The following is a 21,308-nucleotide window of genomic DNA, read 5'->3' as shown; positions in this document are numbered from 1 at the left end:
GATGTGTGCTGCTCCTAATCCTGGAGAAATCCTCTGGCAGATGTCCCAGCCCACCATCAGCTGACTCTGAGATCTCTGTGGTACCTGGTGACCTCCTACCCAGCCTCTAACAGGGCACTGGATCAAAAGCTTTTTCACAGCTCCAGCAAATTATGCCTCAGCTTCACCCATCTGCTTCCCAGCTGACACTTCCTGAAATAAATTAATCAAGCCGATTCAATTATAGCCTCCTTTCTGTACAGTTTCTTGCTGATCCCCACCTTCATGAGACACTTCTCGCCCCCTCAGGGCTGCAGGAGCCCCTGGATGGGGCTGGAGTGACAGTCCCCAGCCCCTGTGCTTTGGCTGCACAAGGGGATTTGTCCCCAGGTGCCCTGCAGGATCCCAGGATCCAGTGGGATGATGCCTCAGCAGCACAGCCCCCAGCTCTGGGGCAGGAGCTGCCCTTCGGGGTGCCAGCCTCTGCATTGCCACGCTGCTTTCAGTCTTATTCCTTTTCTCTTTCAGTCCCCTGGGAAATTTCTGGAGTCTCCACTCCTTTTTGCTCATGAAAATCAATAGGAAGCAAATATAGGAAGGCCACAGGGCCAGTGAAATGATCCCTGCCCTGTCACCCTGGGGTGTGGGGTGCACACAGCTCGAGCTCCTGCAGATGGGAGCCTTGTTTTTCCTGCCTGCTTCCCTCTCCTGCCTGCAGGGATGGGGCTGCTGGAGGAAGATAAAACTGGCTGAGGTGGGGTGAGGGAATGACAGTTACCCTGCAAAAGTAAAACAGAGTTTGTGTTTCAAGCTGTTCTCAGGCTGAGGAGTCAACGAGGGGGAGTTTTGGCTTCTCCTCTCTCTGTGCGACCCCCACGAGACCCAGCTCCTGCATCCCATGGGATTGGGGTGCTGTGGGAAGCTGTGACACCCAGGACCCCCCCTGGGGTAACACCAGTTCCCCAGGAGGCTGCATATGGTGCCATGCCTGCAGAGACAGCCTGTGGGGAGGCAGGTGGCACAGGGTGGGCACACAGATGGCCACGCTCCAACCACAGGGAGAGTGGGGGCATTTTGTATTTGCAATGTCTCAGATCAATTTATTTCTAGGTTCTAGAAAGTACAGCTATGGAGAGGAATCACAGAGTGTAGCTCAGAGGAGGGGGGGAAGACAAGGAGAGAACAGGCCCAGAGTGTACAGCGAGGTGTGACAATTTTGAATTCCTGAAGAGGCAAGAAACAGGCACTAAAATAAGAGTGAGCAGACGTCCTATTTTAAGTGTTCAGCACTGATGGGTTGGACAAGCACTGCTGTGTGGAGAATCCTGTATGACACCACCCAGAAACACAACTCAAGGCAGCAGGAGCTGAAGAAACACTCCTTCAATTCACGAAGGTTTTGGAAGTGATAAAGCATCAGCCTGGAGCGTGGCAGCCTGGTCAGGCCAGCGGGCACCACTGCCACACACAGCTTTGATCCCTGGGAAACCCAGCAGCCACTCCCCACACATCCATGTCCTGGCTTCCCAGTGCCAATTCCCAGCATCCTCGTTCCTGCTGTGGCCTCTCCTCACTCACGTGCAGAGAACACCCCAGACCACGGCAGCCTCTGGAGACTCCTACCTGGGACACGGACTCCATGCAAAGGGTTAGAAAGCGCCATCCCAATCTCAGTCATCCCATACCTCTCCAGCAAGGTGTGCCCCGTGATGCTCTTCCACTTCTCCAAGACAGGCACAGGCAGGGCTGCTGAGCCTGACACCATTAACCTGCACAGGGAAAGCCCAGGTAAGAGAGTATCCAACAGCACCTTTGCTCCAGGGAATTTGCAGCCTCACACAGGGACACAAAAAGCTCTATGTAAAACCTGCAGCTCCAAAATCCTCACATCACAATCTGTCCCTCACATTCTCAGGGTGATATGGGGTTTAAGTTAACCAGGACAGACTCTAAAAAGAGATCCTGGGATACAAGCCTGGGCTGCAGGACAAAGTCCTCAGGGTGACACACAACGAGCCCCTTCTGGCTTTGCCATGCAAGAGTGGCTCATAATTAAATAATGTCACCCTTGTTCCTGTCAAAAAGACACCAAAGCACAACAACCAGCACTGAAAGAGGTGATGTTAAAAGGAAAACCTGGAGCATCCAGCGAGGCAGCAGCAGCTCTGCCCACAGCTCACTCACCTGATGTTGTCCTGGCAAAAGGCATGCACAAAATCCTGCACTTGGGGCTGGCTGAAATGCTCGTCATAATATTCCATCAGCTTGGCATAGATGGTGGGCACTGCCATGAACACACTGACACGGGGAGCTTGGGAGCTCAGGAGCTTCTTCCACACCTAGGAAGGAAGGAAGAGAACACACATGGATGAAAATACACCTTTGCTATCTAAGATTTCTTGGAAGTACAGCAGGAAGCTGTTGTGTGCCCCTCGTCCCTGTCCAAAACAAGTTCCCAACTTTCATCACGCCCTCATTTCCCAAGGCACAGCGTTCATCTCTCATCCCACCAGTGGATCCATCATCCCACCAGCACTCATGAGATGATGGAAATGGCATTTTTCAGTCCTGTCACACTGCAGCCAAGAATTTGCTCATGAAGATGGAAGTTTGTGGCAGAATCAGTTCATTCCCTTATCAAGCACAGCTCTTCAAAGGCTGCACAAAGCCTCCAGTTTTCCAAAGCACAGGAGCTCTTCTTTGGAAAGGCACAGCCCACATCTGATACACAATACACAGCTTGGAGCTCAAGGACTTCAACCTCTGAGGCAAAACTGGGAAGAGGGAGATCAGGCACTGGGAGTGAGACTCCATGAGAATGGTGAGGTGCAGAGAGCCGTGTCCCTGGTGAGCTCAGAGGAGCCACCAGAATCCACAGGTAAAGCAGTGGCAGCAGGAGACAACAGCTTTTTGGGAGGGCCACTACCCCAACCACGCTCTTTGTGAGTGGAATATTCCCTGTGGGAATAAAGTTCTTCAGCTGCAACTCCTGCTGACCTATGGGAACTACGAACGGGGGCCAATTCCAGCAGCCAGCTCTGCTGGGATGTGGACAACAACACCTCTGGAATGCGCAGCCAACCACGGGTCAGAGCCACAAATGTCACACCTGAGATTGCTCCCACACCTCACCACTCTCCCTGCCAGGTAAGCTCTTCCCAAGGCAGGAGTGATCCAAAGCCATCAATAAATCAGAGCCCCACTGACGGCGCCTCTGTCCCCGCGCTCCAGTCCCTGCCCCGCCGGTGACAAATGTATTCCCTAACAGCTCCTGACACGAGCGCTGCCTCGGCGCTCCCCAACACGCTCAGCTGCACACGAGCCAGGCCAGGCAGGGATTGATTGAAGGTGAGCCAGGGATTCTCCTTCATGCTGTCACTCTGCCCCTTCCCTCCGTTCTGCTCGCTCGGGCTCCGTTTCATCCCTTTCTCCTTGGCTGCATCTTGCACTCTTCGCTGCTCCAGAACAATCAGCTCCTAAAAACCCTCCCAGCACCGGGTGGTTGTTGTTAACAGAGCAGGACACGGCCACAGAGGCACCGTGGCACCCAACAGGAGGGAGCTCACGCTGCCTCCCAGCCCTTGGTGGGGAGAGATGAATGCACAAGGTGCAAACCCACTGGCCAGCCCGGGAGATGGGACATGAGCACTGCAAAATCCCCTGGGAAGGGAAAGCAGAACTGGAATGTGACTTCCTGCACTGATGGGTGATATGTCCAGAAAGGGAACACTTCACTCCCTGCAGAAACACACCTACCAGCAAGATCCTTACCAGCCAGATTAGGTCAAAATCCCATTTAGAGGGGTCTAACCTCCCCATGCTCCTCCCAGTCCCTTTTCTCCCCTGTTTTGTTCCCATTCTAGGCAGCAGGGTGGAGAAGGATCTCTGCAAAGCCCTGGCTGAGTGGATCTGCTCTCCTCAGCCTGGTGGGCAGGGAAGGACGCGTGATGGCAATAAGGGATCAGGGCTGTGCCGAGGGGATTGAAGGGAAACAGATGCTCAGGGGTTGTTCAATCCTTGCTGTGTGATTTTGTTTTGCCTTCCCAAGTCCCTAGCAGCTGTGGGAGCGCAGGCAGACTTCCAGTCTGGCCATGCAGCAGAGTTTTTGTCACATGACTTTGGATCTGAAAAACCCCAAATCCATCTAAACAGAGCAAGCCTGTCTTGCATCCCAGAGTCCCCTGTCCCCACGTGCCAGCTCAGCTCCTGCCTGCCTCAGATAAAATCCTCCCTCCTGCACTGCGGCCACGGGAGCAGCTTTTTCCGTGTCAGTCCAGCTCACCCAGCAACAGCCCCTTCCTGAGGATAAGCAGCTGCCTTTGGATTTGTGCCACCAGCTGCTGGGGTGATCTGCTGACAGCCAAACCTCTCCACCTGTTCTGCTCCCGCTCAGCCAAATCTGGATCCTTCCCATGTGTTTCTGCAGGACTAAGCCGTGGTACAAAGCTGGCAGCCCCGAGCCCAAGCTGGCCAGAGGGCTTGGCACTGTCCAGCCAGCTGGAACAGCTATTCCTGGCTTCTAACTGTAACTTCACAGTCGAGAGAAGGATCTGGGAAAGTCTCATTACCTGGGACTAATCAATCAGTCCAATCAATCAATCAATCAATCAATCCTGTGTAAGGCACCAGCTTTGTCCTTGCAGCACCCAGCATCTCCTGAGAGTGCCAGGTTTGGAGCAGCACAATCCATCTCCCCCTGGGTTATCCCACTGTCACCATCACCACGTTAGCTCCCCGTGCACAGGGCACTGGCAGCCCAACATTCCGTTCTGTTTTGCTCACCTGATACCTCCAAGTGCTTTTAAAAAGCCATGGATTGGGGAAGCAAACACAGCACCGTGTGCCAGGGCTGCCAGGCTCTGCAAAGAGGGGAAGCAGCAGCCTTCCAATGCAATATGCTCAGGAGATGGATCAAGATTCCTTTTAAGATAACCAAGGGCTAGAAACAAAAAGTTTCTCACTGCAAGAAAGCAAGAGTTGGAACAGCTTCCCACCAGCAATACCAGCAGTGAATGCTTTGGGTCAGGGCTGCCTGTGCCAGCAGGGAAGTGGGAGACCCAATGTTCCCAAGAGCCTTCCTGTCAGCATGACATTCCTGATTTTCCTCCCCTCCCACTGCTCAAAAGCATACCATGAGCTGGCCAGTGGGATTCTGCCATCATTAAAGCAAAAAAAAAGGAGAAAATGACACCAGTGGGTACAAAACAAGTGCAGCAAGGCACAGCTGGGAGATTTTTCCCACGTATTTTTCCCAGCACGCAGATGGTGAATGAGGAACATAAAAGCTGCTCCAAGGGGTGGTCAATCCATACAGCAACTTTCCCAACCAGCCTCCAGACCTGCTAAGATCACCTGAAGAAGGATATGTGAGCACAGAGGAGGAAAGGCAACAGCTTTTCCCTTTAGAGAGGGAGATGTGCAATGCCATGAACCAGCCAGAAACACCAAACTCAATACCTGGGCATCTTCTCATACAAAAGGAGAAGAAATGGTGGCTAACCCAGTTCTGTGTGAAGCCATGTAAGATTTTGGCTGATAGAAGGTTCCCAAAACCAGCCAGAAGAACTACAAGTTGTAAAGGAAGCAAATATCAGCATGGATTTTTCCATCAGCTCACAAACAGATCGCAGCCAGCCCACGGTGCAGCCTCTATTGACAGACACAACAGCTCCTCTCTTCCATAAAATTATTGTGCCATTTTCAGTTGTAATTGAATCTTTTCAAGCCCTTTCAAAACCAACAATGCCTCTGATGCAAGGTTAACTCAACCCTTTACTTCCCTCTTGCTCGGGGACATGGGTCTGTGTTTAGCACTGACTGCTGCCGTGTGGGAAGCACCATTGAGGAAAAGGGATGCTGGTGATTTTTGGAATGTCTGTGGGAGCAACAGGGCTGTGGCCAAGCCAGCTGCTTGTTTGGTGAGATCCTGTGCCAAACACAAGGGTGGGAAACTCCTGTAACTCAACAGCAGCAGCGAAGGAGCTGCAGGACCATGCACACACATCCAACACCGAATTATCCCAAAAAAGCAGATGGGCACAAGAGACAGGAGAGCACCAAGGGGAGCTCTGCTCTCTCCCAAGGACTGAGCCTCCAGCACTTCATGACCAATATGCACAGAGAGAAACATTCCTCTCTTCAAAGGGAAATCAGGCCCTCGGTGGCTTCGTCTCATGTTTGTTATAACCCCAAACTGTTTGCGCTCTGTGCGACTCTGGTTTTAATCATTTATTCATCAGCACAGTTTGATGGCCCCTCTGCATTCCAGGCTGAAGCTTTAAAACCCTTCCTATGCTGGAGGCATACTGAAAGGAGCAAGTGCTTTCCCTGGGACCTGGAAATATAAGTAAATATGACAGGCTCTGGTTCCATTTTTTATATTTCCCCACACACATCAAAAGCCATTACTTGGGAACAGATGCTGAGGACAGACGGCAGATCTGGGGAGATGGGGAAGAAAACCTCTAACTTTTTAAAGCCAGGTCTGTGAGAAGTGATCAAACATAATCCATTCACCAGTGACCTGCTCCTCCCTCCACCGACTCCTCTTTGAGTCTGAAATAAAATTACTTCTCTGAAGCCTCCCATTAACAGATGAAAAGACTTTCAAGCTCTCTCCAGCTGACACTGGATGGGGGCCGTGATCCCCAGCGTGCCTGGATATTGGAGCTCAGGCTCCTCTGCTCAGATTTGCTTTTCTTTTAAAAATAAACCAAAAGAGCTGCCCAGAGTGATGTTTGCAGAAGTGACAGATCCAGGGGAGAGGCTCAGTGCAGTGCATGTTTCTCCTTCCCTGAGGGAACTGCCGAGCCCTGGATCTCCCTGCGCAGCCCAGCCAAGGTAGACAGCCCCAGCACCCAGCCCAGCCTGGCTCACACAGAGAACACCAGTAACAAGGACAAAGTTTGCTCCCAGATACAGCACTGGAGCTCCTGGCCTTCAGGAATTCAGGGCTGTGAGCACACGATGCAGCCTCACCCCAGAGCAACACCTCCCACTCATCCTGTGCCAGGTCTGCAGCTCCCTCGTACCACGGGGAAATGGTGCCACGGGGGACAGAACTGCAGGGAAAGCTTGTCCCGGATCACACACCACCTCTGGGCACACAGCATTCCTATTTCCCTAAAAAGAAGAGTCCAAACAAGATGATTTTGATGGCTTTGAGTGTGACATTGTAAAACAGGGCATGGTTTTTAGAGGGCTTGCTCCTCGGAGCACCTTAAGTCAGACACGCAGCGAGGCTGGCACTGAAACAGCAGCTCCTGGAACTGCAGGGCAGGAAATCTGCATCTTGGCATGTTTATCATGGAAGGGGTTGCAGGGCACAGCCAGGGCTGTCACTGCACAGGCAGCACATCACAGCTCAAACCTGCCCAGCAGAGCCGAGCGGGCAGCACGCGCCACAACTGGGTCACCCGGAGCCGAGATTTCCATCAGCTTCTCCCATCACTCAGCACAGCAGTTTCCTCCTTCAGGTTTTACAGTACTCTTATTTCCCACTCTGCACTGGAAGCTGGAAAACCTCCCAGGATCTGCTCTCGTGTTTATCACTGCAGAGAGCTGGCAGGGAACCTTTTGCCATTAGAAAATCTTCACCTCCAGGCGTGATCAGGGGTGCCCAAGGCAAAGACAAGCTCTTCCTTCTTGCCCAAAATGGATCCTCTTTGTCCAAAAACCACAGCACAGGATCCTGTAAACCAGACACTGACCTCACAATTTGCTCCAAAAAGTTCCTGTCCAAGGAATGCCTGGTCTGGAATGGGGACATCAGTGGTGACTGTCGCAGCAAGCATAGGGGACACCTGGGTCTGTCTCCACACTCACTGACACACCACAGGCTGTGCCTGAATTGATGCAGGGAGGGAGTCACCGGGAATGGATGCTCCAGAACCAGTGCTTGGTGCTCAGAGCCTTCAAAAAGCACTTGGCCAGGAGGAGAAAGCTCACCCTGCACTCCTTCCTTATCAGAGACATTCACTTCTTCTCTTCTGGTCACTAAAATGCACAAAATTTGTACAAACACAGCACTTTTAAAATCCCTACTCCTGGACAAGAAATTCCTACTCCAGCATCTGGGACAGGTCAGCAGCAGCTGAGAAATGCAAAGAGGAACAGAGCAGCTGAGAGAATAAACTCAGCTTGGGAGCAGGTTCCAGAGGGAGGATCCTACAGGGATGCTGAGGCTGCAGCTTGCTCTGGCTCCAGAGGAGGTTTCTGCCCTCCCACTTCTCACCCTTGAAAACCAATATAACAATAAACCAGTAACACCACAGCCAGCCATGGCAGAACACCCCTCGGGCTCACTGCTGCTCTCCTGACTGCTCCATACCCACCTGTGCTGAGAAGTCTCCCCACCAGCCATCCCTGCCATTCCCAATCCCAGAAGCACAGACAGGAGATGCTGCTGCCACGGGCTCCCTGTGAAGACACTGCACCCCAAGGAGCACAGGCACCAGAGGACTCGGTACATCATGTACAAGTTGACTAATTCTGGAAACTAAGGGTCCATTTATAAACCCTTTATTAATAAATGATTAATAGATGCAGCCATATTTTTTAATAACTTGCAATAAAAAAATGCTACGAAAAGCTTAAGCAAGACAGTCTTAACAGATGGTGCTATAAAGTGAATTATAACATGTACAGTAGCTAGTGCAGCGTAATGGATGTCCTCATTTAATAAAAAGAATCTGATTTTATGCAGCAACTTTCACGCTTGAGGCACCTCAGCACACTTTAATGAGTCCTCGTGGCCTCAGCAGTAGCCACGGACATCAGATGCTGTTCTAGTGAGAGGAAGGATGTTGGTCAGGACACCAGGGCTACTCCACAGTCCTGATTTTTAACCTTGCCTTGGACAGCTCCCAAAAACAGACGTAAAAGTCTGAAAGCTGCCACCTCCTACCCCTGCACGGCGGGGAACAACAAGCAAGCCACGGTCTGGGGCTGGGAATGTCTTCTCAGGGGAAAAAAAAAAAAAGAAAAAAAAGAGCATTATTCCCACCACCAAAACCAGACTGCCATCTGTATCCACGACTATAAGGCACGCCGCAAATTATGTAATTTAATAAACACTGTAATAATAAAGTATTTATTTTGTATAATGAAGTGTTAGTGATTAGAAACCAAACACACATCGGGCGTGCTGCTGCGGTTTCTCTTGAACCTTTGCCAGTATCACTCAAGGCTAAATATGTCTGCAGCAGGTTGAGAGTAAGTTGCTTGCCTTGTTTTGATCAGCCTGTCAAGTGTTTTAGCTGCCAGTCGAGTTTCTTTATATCACACTATAATTGGCTGCTTTCTCAAGGTGCAGCCAAGGAAAAAAAGCACACGGCAAAACTCAGGCTCCTTTGGCAAAATCCTCCAGTGCTGCTTTGCTGCAAGCTGATTTCAGTAGCAAAGGGCACTTTGTAAACAGCTGGTGAAAATAGAGTGGAACTGAAAGGCAGCTTGCAATAAACTCCAGGAGAAAGCCTTATTTACCCTCCCGTGCTCGCTTTGGAGTGTCGATCAAACCACCTGCAGCTCCCGGGGGAGGCCCTTGGAAAAATAACGGGAATAAAAGACAGGGGAGAAGCAAATGCCATCCGTGCACCTGAGAGCCCTGCCTGGAGCCCTGCCAGCCCTGCCCAAGCTCCAGGGTCACACTCTGAGAGCCCTGCCCAGTGCCCTGCCAGCCCTGCCCAATCTCAGCTCCAGGGTCACACCCTGAGAGCCCTGCCAGCCCTGCCAGCCCTGCCCAATCTCAGCTCCAGGGTCACACCCTGAGAGCCCTGCCCAGAGCCCTGCCAGCCCTGCCCAAGCTCCAGGGTCACACCCTGAGAGCCCTGCCCAGAGTCCTGCCCAGAGCCCTGCCAAATCTCAGCTCCAGGGTCACACCCTGAGAGCCCTGCCCGGTGACACATCTGGAAACAGCTGTGATCACAGCAGCCACGAGGAGGGGGGTCCCGCTGCCCCCATCCCTCAACGTCAGCTCATCGATTCGCAGATGTGGGGAGAGAGCAGAGGAAAACGCAAGGCTACGAGGGAGCATCAATCACTGGTGGCACAGGATGTGGAGCACCGCGCCCTCCAGAGGCTCTGCTCCATCCTCAGCGCCGGCCCCGCCTCTCAGCGGCACCTCCAGCGCTGCTCCGGCTGCACCCCGAGCCTTCGGGGTCACCCTAAAGTCAGGGAGGACAATTTGGCACCCATCATCCGTGTGAGAGCACAGGCTGTGGCAGCCAGGGCTCTTCCTGCCTTCTACCACAGCATCCTAGCAATTTACTCTGAATGCAGAGCGGCTCTGCTGGGATTCCGGGGCTGTCCCCCCAGAAAGGATCAGTGCTCAGGTGTCAGAGCCATCCTGACAGAAGAAGGAAGTGTGCATTTTCTGTGGCTGCTGCTCTGAGAAGCAGAAATGAGCCATGAAGAATCACCCGGTCAGAGCTGGGCCCGCCCTCGCCTGGCAGCAGCACAGCCAGAGGCTCCAGGTGTGTCCCACACCTGTGCACTTTGTCCTTTCCATGGGACAAACCTTCCCAGCGTGTGGATAAACACAGACAGGGAGAGCAGCCCGGCCACTTACCCAGCACAAGCTCCTTTGGCTTTCCCAGGGAGCTCTGCAGTGACAGCACACTCGTGCTCCGAGCGACAGCAGCACCTGAAAACCCAACTGTCCCCTCACAGTGACACTGCAGCCACCCCCCCAGGACACTGGGAGATGTGGATGGACACACCCTGCATCCCAGGGGCTGCAAAATGTAGAACTTGTTCCACCTTTAGTGCTGCCTGTCCCTTTCCTTCCCCCCTTTCCACGGTGTGCCGCTGCCGCAGGGAACAAAGAGAAGCAGAACACTGGCACTGGTGTTTCCTGGCTCAGATAGAAAACAACATTATAAGAGCATCATTCCAGTAAGGTTTCCCTCCTGCCACTTTTCTTAAAAGCTGCAAGAAGGTCTGGTTCTGCAAAGTCTCTCTCACATCACTGAGTCCAACCCAGCTCTGTTAACTCTTGTTTTTCCACAGAGGAAGAACCATCTTTCCACGTTAGGAAAACCAGGCTTCTCTTACCTGGGCTGCAAAAAACTCCAAAGGCTGTGTTCTGTCATGTAATGCAATATAAAACACTAAGGATGAAGGTCTGGAAGGGGAAAATTTGGAAGGGGCTGCCCAGGGAGGTGGTGGAGCCCCTGTCGCTGGAGATGTCCAAGGAATGACTGGATGTGGCACTCAGTGCTCTGGGCTGGGTGACAAAGTGGGGATTGGCCACAGGGTGGACTTGGTGACCTTGGAGGTCTTTTCCAGCCTCAGTGTTCTGGGGATTCTGGGAAATGCAAATCACTAAAAAATTCAGCAAGCAGCACACCACTAACACACAAGAGAAAATCCAGTATTCCCACCTCTCTTGGCACTAAAATATAAAAATCCACAACCCTAATTCTGGATGGAAATGCTCTTGGAGGGCACATAGAAGGGTCCACCCACCCCCAGCCAGACCCCAGAGCAGGGCTGGGAGGGCAGTGCAGCATTCCCATTCCAACATCACATGAGCTGCACCCTCTGGAAGAGCACATTTACCCTGGGCTGAGCACCCAACCAACCCACTTTGCTGTCAACCACACACAGCCAGTGGCTAAAGGGGCTGGAATTCTTTAGGAATTTGTTCCCAGAGTTGCTCTGAGTGCAGTGCCCGGGGTCCTGCTGTTTGTTTTCCCCCTGGGCTCACCATCTCAGCGCTGAATTCCGGGAACATGATGCAGGTGGCTCCCACCCACAGCGGGCACAGCAGCTTATTGATCACCCCGTGGACGTGGTGCAGAGGCAGCACGTGCAGGATCACATCCTCCTTCTTCCACTCCCACTTCTCAACCAGCCCCGTGGTCTGCAGAGGAAAACAAACAGCACGGCCTTAGGGCACAGAGAAAGATCCTCCCGAGGTATTCCCGAGTTATTCAGCCCCCAAATCCCCTGGCAGGAATTCCAGGCCTATCTGGGCACAAAATCATTCCCTTAGGATCAGCAGAACAGCAGAACACAAGAGGAACACCTTCAGCATCCTGTCAGGATTTGTCTTTAAATCAGCAAAGCCCTTCCTTGTTCCTGAGAAATATCAACAATGATTTTAAGTAGGACATACAAAAATATTAATCTGCTGCTGCACATGCAGATTTGGCAGAAACAGTAATCAAAAAGCCAATTTTCCCAGAATTCTGTTGCCATAGTTAGGACACTGATGACATCAGGCTTTTAGCACCTGTAAGGGATAATCAGTAGGAGCAGGAAATCGCTGATAAATAGAAAGCAGGTTTCATGTTAGTAAAAATTATGGGAGTATCAAGCTTCCAAAACACTCTGCTCTGAAGGGATAATTATCTGAAGGGATAATTATCAGGTTTCTGGGTCAACAATGCCCTTCAGAGCCCAGTGCTGGCAACTGCAAAGCTTATTTCCAGCCACCTAAAAATAAGAAAAGCATCTGAACAGAGGAATTTGGTCGTGTCCCTCACAACCCTCTTCCACAGGGCAGGGAGCAGCTTTTAGGATTCCTGCAGGACAGCACAAAGGATGGGGACTGCTCAGGCCACCCCCCAAATAATCAGCATGTTTGTAAGGGAACAGATTCTTTGCCCAATATAGCCAAGCCCTGGCTCCATCCATCAAGGCTTTCATTCCTGTTGGGACGCTGCGGGATCCGAGCACCCGGAGCAGCAGCAGCTCTCGGAGGCATCCCTGCATTCCCTGCCCTCCTTCCCTAATGGCAGCAGTCTGGCAGTTGCAGGCACTGATAACCAAGTGGTGAGGTAGTCAGCAGGCTTATTCAAACTTTTAATTCCTTTTGGCTCCGAGAGCTAATGGATTTTTTTGCCTTGGGGATACAGAGCTGAATAATGCACAGGCTTCACACAGCACTGGGCTGGGCTGAGATATTTTCCAATTAGGAGCAAAGATTCTCTCCTAGTCAGAGGGTGGAAAAGCAAACTGCAAAGAAATCAGGTTTTTTACAACAGGTTTCATCCCTTCTGCTTTCCAGGAAAGAGGAGAATCCACCTGCCTCAGGATGCAGCTGCAGCATGAACAGGCCAAGGTTTAGAGCCTCACACGCTGCTGTGTGTTCACCTTCCAAACGTGGGGGACCCCGGAGCTGCAGCCCCACAGCTCTCTGCAGGAATTTGGCAGTGGAAAGGTGTTTGCAACCCCAAATCCCCTCCAGATTCCAAGACTCTGTACCTTGGCAAAAGTTTAGAGGGGGAGGACAGCAGCACTCACCACAGCCTGCACGTTCTGGTGGGTGCTGAGGACACCCTTGGGCCTCCCCGTTGTCCCGCTGGTGTAGATGATCATGGCTCCTCTGTCCTTCCACGAGGAACAGCTTGGCAAGGGCCCCTCCTGTGTGGCTGCAGGGCTCGTGGATCCATCACCACCAAACCTGGGAAGTGGCAGCACAGGGACTCCCAGTTTCTTGGCACTGGGGGTTATTTTCCCCACGAATTCCTCAGCTGCAATGACCAGAGCACTCTGGGAATCCTGGATCACGTATTCCAGCTCGGGCACGGGGTGTTTCCTGTACAGGGGCACCGCTATGCCCCCGCTCATCCACGAAGCCCACTGGGCCACCACGTAGGAGGCATCATTGGGGCACAGAAAGGAGATCCTCTCTTCCTTCAGGTCCCTGCTGGGGCACTCCAGGAGCCTGCAGATCTCCTGGGATAAGCGGAGGCTGCGGCTGAGCAGGTGCCTGTACGTGTGCTCCCCGTTCTGGTCAATGATGGCCACTTTGTCCCCAAAAGCCGGAGCCCTGGTGAACACAGGGGTGATGTCACTGCTGCAGGTGGCCCAGGCTGTGTGCAGAGCCCTGTGGGGACAGGCAGCCCTCTTCCCATCCCATCTGCAGCGGGACAGGTCCCGGAGGAGGCAGCGGAGGGGCCGGCACACCTGGGGGAAGAGCAGGGGGAGCAGCATCCTGCCAGCACGGCTGGGCTAAAGCGATTCTGCAAAAAACAATGATGGGAACACATCAACAGAGGCAGGGATCACCCAGGGGGTTATTCCCACCCAGGAAAAGTGGCAGCCCTCATTTGAATAATACCCACTGTATTATTTATGTCCCTGCCTCAGAGTGCCACATCCTGGGCAGCCTGAGCATCCCTGGGTCCTGCCACGATGGAGCAGGAGGCAGAGACCCTTCCCTGCACAGCCTCTTATCACTAAAATCCAGCTAATTTAAATGATGAACCAGCTTCCATAGAATCCCAGCATGGTTTGTGTTGGAAGGGACCTCAAAGCCCATCCAGCTCCACCCCCTGCCATGGGCAGCGACACCTTCCAACGTCCCCTGGCAGGCAGGGGGTGAAACGAGAAGGGCTTTAAGGTCCTTTCCAAGCCAAACCATTCCACGATTCTGTGAAGAATCCTAAACCCCTCTGCACAGCCTGGAGCACCCTCTCCATACAGCAACGGGGAGCAGAGAGGAGAGGACAGGGCTGTGGCAGGAGAGAGGGATTTGCTGCACAGAATCCAATCAGCACCAAACCATCCCCAGAGAGATTCCATGACAAGAGGAAGCAGCCAAAGGATGACAAGCTCTCACTCTGCGAGAGCGTCCGTGACACTTCCTTGACGCTGGCAATAACAACCTGATTTTTCCCATTTTTTTTGATAAATGCCTATTAGTGGAGCAGCTCAGCTCCAGGAGCCTCCCAGCCCAGCTTCCCACTGTGGGGAGGAGCTGGAACAAAGGAGATCCAGCCCAGCAGCTCCCCAGGGAAGAGCTGGCCAGGGCTGCCCTCAGCTCAGGCTGCACAAGAGTTTATTTTCTGTGAACGCTGCGGTCTCTCCCCTCCACCTTCAAAGCATTTCCCCACCCAGACACTGGCCCTGCTCAGATTTTCTTTTGCAAATCAACCTCGATTTCTGCTTCTGCAAAACAAGCTTGTGATTTAGGGTGGAAACATCTGGGGGTGCAGAGAGGTTTCAGCCCCAGAGCGGGGTGACCGTGGGAACTCCTGACATTTGCCACCAGCATGGAAAAAAACAAAGCAGCTCAAGGCAGAGCTCGTGTGACATCTTTGCACTGCTCTGGAGAGACTAAAATGTAAAAACCTGACCTAATTCACAGCCTAAACTGAACCTGTGGCCTTGGCAAGGTGTCAATGCCCTGAGCATTAAGAGGGGCATGAACTGGAAGCTGTGTTTGCCCAGGAGCAGCGTGGCTGATGCTCTCAGTGCTCTCACTGTTCCTCCAGCTCCTTCCAAAAATCAAATTACCCCATTCCCACCAGTCTGTGTTTAATGGAGCAATTAACAGCTGCACCTTCAGCCAGGCCTGGGAATGCTGGGCTCCAGAGAGCTGGGGATGTGTGCAGACACTCTGGGCACAGGGAAGTAAATCCAGGGGCTGTTTCCATCCCCTCCCATTGCTCAGAGTGCCACAAAGTCTGGCACAGCACACCTGGAAACAAAGTCTGTCCCTAGAGCCCATGGGAAGGTGGTGGCAGTGCAGAGATGTGGCTCTGCTGCCTTGGAAGGGAAGGTTCAAATCCCCCTGGAAGGGAAAATCCAAGTCCTCCTCCTCAGGCTGAAGATTTGAAAGCAGCTGGAGGGTCCTCCCGAGCTCCCAGCACAACAAAACCAGTGCAAACTGGGAGCTGCACAGCCCTGTGCACTTTGTGCAGCCCCCTCTGCACCTTCTGAGCATAAAGGGCATAAAATGCATCCCCAGCTGTGAGTGTGTGCCAGTGTGAGTCTGACCTGCAGGATTCCCCCCTTTCCTCATTTACAGCCATGGCAATACCTGGGATTCCTGGCTGTTTCTACAACAGAGATAAAAAAATATTTTATTCTTATAAAAAAAAAATTATATATATATATATATATTTTATTGTAAAATCATAAAGTAACTAAGAGAAAAAGACTTGGAAAAGATATCAAATAATGCCAGGGATGCTGACTGTTCTGCCCTTCTCATAAAGCAAAAAAACAGGGAAAGTTTTGGATTGGACAGCAGCTTAAAGCCCATCCAGTCTCACCTTCCCCTGTCCCAGGTGCTCCCAGCCCCAATGTCCAGCCTGGCCCTGGACACTGCCAGGGATCTGGGGGCAGCCACAGCTGTGAGAGCCTCCCCACGCTCAGGGCTTTATTCTTCTCTCGTTCCGGAGCGGATTCCCACCCTCCTGCCCGCAGCCTACTCACGGCACATCCCAGAGCAGGAATAGGAAAAATCCTCTCCCTGCGATTCCCGAGGAACCGCGGGCACGGGCGCGGCCCCGCCGCGGGCCTCGCAGCCAGCGGGGAATCAGGGCCGGGTCCGAGCGCACCGGGCCGAGGGCAGCAAGCCCCGGCTCGCTCTGCCTTTGGGATACCCCGGGGCCATCCCGGGGCCGTTCCGGGCCCGTCCCAGCCCCGCCGCCTCCCGCAGCCCCGCGGGGCCTCACCTGCCGCTGGGGGGCCGGTCCGGCCGCGAACAGCTCCGGCGGGAACGCTGCGCCGCGAGCCGAACGTTCCGCGCACGGATGTTCCGCCACCCCGCCCCGGGTTTGTTGGGATTTGGCCCCAAAACATCCGCGGGGGGCGGGGCCGGGTGGCCGCGGGGGTGACTGTCCCTGCAGCCCCCCCGGAGTGTCACCAGTGTCCTGGGATGGTGTGGAGCTCCATCTCCGCCCCGCGGGTCCTGGGGCCATGGGCCCCGTCTGCAGCGTTCCGGGATTCGGGCAGGGTTCAGGGATGGCCTGGACTGGTGGAACCTTAACGTGGACATCCCAGGGATGCACAGAGACCCCAGAGATGCACCCTGGGGACGCCCAGACTCCCTGGGGCCACACAGGGATGGCGGGGAGGCACAGAGGTCGCGGTGGTGGCACATGGCGCACCGTGGCCGGGCCCTGCTCTGCTCTGGAGCCGAGGTTCCGTGGCTGTGTGCGGCGAGCCGTGAAGCGGCACGGCCGGGGTGACCCCCACCCACCTCCACAGCTGTGTTTCCACCGGGGCTCGGCCGCAGCCCGCGAGGTTCAGCGGGCTGGGAGCGGAAACGCGGCCGGGATCCCAGCGCTGCTGGGGAGAGCAGCCAGCGCTCCTGCACGGGCCCAGCTCCATCATGGCACGGCTCTCTCCTCATGGCACAGCTCTGCAGGGGCCCAGCTCCATCATGGCACGGCTCCCTTCTCATGGCACGGCTCCCTCATCATGGCACAGCTCTGCACGGCCCCAGCTCCATCATGGCACGGCTCCCTTCTCATGGCACAGCTCTGCACAGGCCCAGCTCCATCATGGCACAGCTCCCTCATCATGGCACAGCTCTGCACGGGCCCAGCTCCATCATGGCACGGCTCCCTCATCATGGCACGGCTCTCTCCTCATGGCACGGCTCTCTCCTCATGGCATGGCTCCCTCATCATGGCACAGCTCTGCACGGCCCCAGCTCCATCATGGCACGGCTCTCTCCTCATGGCACGGCTCCCTCATCATGGCACGGCTCTCTCCTCATGGCACGGCTCTCTCCTCATGGCATGGCTCCCTCATCATGGCACAGCTCTCTCCTCATGGCATGGCTCCCTCATCATGGCACAGCTCTGCACGGGCCCAGCTCCATCATGGCATGGCTCCCTCCTCATGGCATGGCTCTCTCATCATGGCACGGCTCCCTTCTCATGGCACAGCTCTGCACAGGCCCAGCTCCATCGTGGCACAGCTCCCTCCTCATGGCACAGCTCCCTCCTCATGACACAGCTCCCTCCTCATGGCACAGCTCTCTCCTCATGGCACAGCTCTCTCCTCATGGCACAGCTCTCTCCTCATGGCACAGCTCTCTCCTCATGTCACAGCTCTCCATGGCACAGCTCTGCATGGCACAGCTCTCCACGGCTCCCTTCTCATGTCACAGCTCTCCATGGCACAGCTCTCCATGGCACAGCTCTCTGTGGCAGAGCTCTCCTCAGCACAGCTCCCTTCCCGCTCCATCCCCATCTCTGTGGTCCCCATGGCACAGATCCTTCTGTGTCTCTCAGCTGTGGCCCAGCTCCATCCCCACGGCACAGCCCTGTCCCCATTTCCTCCTCACTGCACACTTCCCATCCCACACCTCCTTCCCCAATTCCTCCCCATCCCACACCTCCTTCCTCAGCTCCTCCCCATGCCACAGCTGTGTCCCCATTGTGCAGCTCTCACACCCTTCCCGTTTTACACCCCGTTCTCTCTCCCCACCACCCACCAGCCCCGTGCAGAGCTGCTGCCGGAGGCTCCCAACACTCCCAGCAGCTCCAGGTGGCCCCAGTGCCAGCAGGTGCCACCTCACTGCAGGTGTGCCCGGCCCTGCCACCCCCAGTGTCCCTGTGCACCCTCCCGTGTGCCAGCAGGTCCCTGCAGGGATGAGCCCCCTCCCCGGGGTCTGGGGGGCTTCCAGCCACCACCCCCGTGGTGCCGCAGGGACTGGCAGGGACAGCACACACGTGCTGGGGACAGAGCTGGGACACCCCAGGATGTGCCAGGAGCTGCTTCCCGCCCCGTGGGGGTGACAGGGCCGTGCTCCCCACCATGGTGGCAGGACAGCTGGCCGTGTGCAAGGCAGATGTCACCCCAGCCACCCTCTGCCGCCCCGGCCCCCGGCACCTGGTGGCCAGCGGCCATCTGGAGCCCGCCGCATCCCCGGAGACGATGCTCAGCCGCGGTCACTGCCCTCCAGGCCGGGGCTGTGGGGCTGCAGGCTGCTCCCGGGGCCGGGAGGAGCTGTGGGGACTCTCCCGGAGAGAGGGAAGGAGCAGCTCCCCATCTGCATCGGGAGGGGACAGTCCAGATGTGCCCTCACAGCTGGGAGCAGAACCCGAGAGCCGGCTGCAGCACAGCCCTGCCCACCCACAGACCCCCGGCCTCGGCTGCTGCCATGGTCCCCGGGGCACTGCGCTGTCCCCAAGCTGCCACCACGGCTTCTCAGCTCCCTCCCCGCAGCCCGCACCAGCAGGAGGCTTTTCCGCCTGCCCTCCCCGCCTTGCTCAGCTCGGTGATTAATTATGGATCCAGCAGAAAGCTTTTATTGCGCTGGAGTTTACTTGTGGCACATCCGTATTTATTAAAGGAAAAAAAAAATAAAAGGAAAGTAATTACTGGGGTGGTGTAAACACCACAAACACTCTGCTGGGCTGTGGGAATGCTCAGGGTGACTGCGAGCTCATCCCAGGGCTCTGGGGTGGGGTGGGATGGGATGGGATGGGATGGGATGGGATGGGATTGAGGGATGGGATGGGATGGGATGGGATGGGATGGGATGGGATCCATGGGATGGGATGGGATGGGATGGGATGGGATGGGATGGGATGGGATGGGATGGGATGGGATGGGATGGGATCCATGGGATGGGATGGGATGGGATGGGATCCATGGGATGGGATGGGATCCATGGGATGGGATGGGATGGGATGGGATGGGATGGGATGGGATGGGATGGGATGGGATGGGATGGGATGGGATCCATGGGATGGGATGGGATGGGATGATGGGATGGGATCCATGGGATGGGATGGGATGGGATGGGATGGGATGGGATGGGATGGGATGGGATGGGATGGGATGGGATGGGATGGGATGGGATGGGATAGGGGCACTGGCAGTTTCCACTGCTTGGAGTGAAGACGCAGCACAGCAAGGTGGGAGCCTGCCCATCCCCACTGGGAACACCCCAAAACCATGAGAAGTGTGTCCCTATCCCCATGCTGCCCCAGCCCGAGGAAGGACAGAGCCAGGGCAGTGCCGGGGTCCCCGATGGCTGCCCAGGAGGGTGTTGTAAACAAGGAGCAGTGAAATGTTTGATCTGGATCCATCTGCTGGCCCCTAATCCCCCACCTCACCACTTCCCAGCCTCCCTAAGCTGCTCCCCGCCAGGCAGCAGAAGGTCAGCAGGGGGTGCTGGCCCTGTCCCCTGCCCACGTGGCACCGCGACACTGCTCTATTGTGACAGAAAGCAGACTGAGCATCCCCATTCCACGCTTGAACCCTGTGCTGCTGCTCCCGTGGCGGGTGGCAGGGACAAGATCTCCCTCTGTTTCCCTCCGTGGTTCAGAGGTGCCCCCTTGCCCACATCCCTCCCAGGAGGAGCATCCCTTCCCTCCCTGCTGCAGGCGCTGCGGGGCCGCTGTGTCCCCGGGGGCCCGCAGGGGACACGATTGCCATGGGGACTCCCCGGGGACCGGAGCAGCTCCGAGCTGCTCGCCGTGAAGTGCAGCCCTAAGTGGCTCCTGCGTCACGTGGCGAGGATAAGTGCAAAATGGCCCTATTATGATAATTGCCCGGAATTATGATTGATGGAGATTAGCTGCTTATTTGAGGAAATGGCAGGCGCACGTGTGACACGGGCAGGCCGGGGACAGCCACCGGGCCACGGGGGCACGGGGCACGGCGGGATGGCTCCGGGAATATTCCGGGAATAGTCACTGCCATCCCAGGAGCTGCCACATCCGCAGCCTGGCATGTGCCACCACCCAGGGACAGTGGGTGAAGCGTGGCAGGAGCATGGGAAGGGTCAGTGTGACCCACTCACACCTTGTCCTACCCCATGGAGGGCTCCTGGCTCCTCCTGCCAGCTCCATTAAAGACATCCCTGATCGGGGGGAAAGCTGTTAACCAGGGATGGCCGCAGCTCTCTGTGCTCCTGGTGCCTGGCCCAGCACCCCTGTGCCTCCCAGTGAATGTGGCTCCCAGGAAATGAGCGATTTTGGGAGAAACTGAGCAGAACTGGGCTGTTCCCCATCTCCTGCCTGGCGATTCCCATCCGTGTCCCTTGGCCTTAGGGGCCCTCTGAAGGCATTGGCAGCAGGAGCATCCACGCTCCGGGGGAGGCACAAGCCACGTACCCACTTCTACCTTCAAAAAAGACACCCAAGGCAGGAGTTCTGGGAAGAAAAGCTGGAAAAGCAGCGTTGGCTGTTACGCTGATGGCTGGCCAGGATGGAGCCATGGCACGAGAACCGCCGGGGCCGGGATTTTGGCACGAGTTGGGGCTGCTCTGTTGCACGAGGCTGAGACGGCCAGAGGGCACCCCAAAACCCCCACCCATCGCCAGAAGTCCCTCCTCCGCTCTCCCCTTCCCAATTTCCCGGGCCCCCCTGTGCAGCAGACGGATGCTGGGTAAGAGGTGTGTCTGTGGGAGCCGTCCTCGCCACGCAGCATCGCCGGTCTGCGGCGGCGCTCGCCATCCCTGCCATGGGCTTTCCCGACTGGGCTGGGGGCACAACTTGGGACAGACGGGGCTGAGCCTCTCCACGCCACGCCGGCACCGGGGACGGGCTCCGGAGCCTCCGCCGAGGGACGAGGACGTCGCCCAGCTGGCCTTGGCGAAGGGAAGGGGTCCCTGGTGGGTCCCCGCC

General features: G+C 55.4%; 1 protein-coding gene across 6 annotated transcripts in view; it reads right to left on the bottom strand.

Annotated features, from left to right (window-relative positions):
• ACSF3 (acyl-CoA synthetase family member 3) overlaps window positions 1-17,180 on the bottom strand; it is a 51,676-nt gene extending 34,496 nt beyond the window's left edge. For 2 of the 6 annotated variants that reach the window (XR_015275505.1, XM_086848038.1), the window contains exons 1-5: window positions 16,392-17,180; window positions 13,228-13,949; window positions 11,687-11,842; window positions 2,164-2,318; window positions 1,603-1,748 (exon numbers count right to left, since the gene is read on the bottom strand). Coding sequence is in view for 5 of the 6 variants with exons in the window: in XM_086848038.1 (XP_086704164.1) it covers window positions 1,603-1,748; window positions 2,164-2,318; window positions 11,687-11,842; window positions 13,228-13,920 (1,150 nt within the window). In the remaining variant the exon portion in view is untranslated. Of the gene's footprint in view, window positions 1-1,602; window positions 1,749-2,163; window positions 2,319-11,686; window positions 11,843-13,227; window positions 13,950-15,986 lie in introns of all 6 variants that reach the window. The other 4 variants (XM_086848040.1, XM_086848041.1, XM_086848039.1 and 1 more) reach the window with 3 other exon arrangements.
• Window positions 17,181-21,308: the final 4,128 nt, after the last annotated feature.

This window comes from Cyanistes caeruleus, chromosome 12 (assembly GCF_971803275.1).
Source record: "Cyanistes caeruleus chromosome 12, bCyaCae1.hap1.1, whole genome shotgun sequence".
In the NCBI taxonomy this organism is placed as follows: Eukaryota; Metazoa; Chordata; class Aves; order Passeriformes; family Paridae; genus Cyanistes; species Cyanistes caeruleus.
This window is presented reverse-complemented; position numbering and strand designations above follow the sequence as displayed.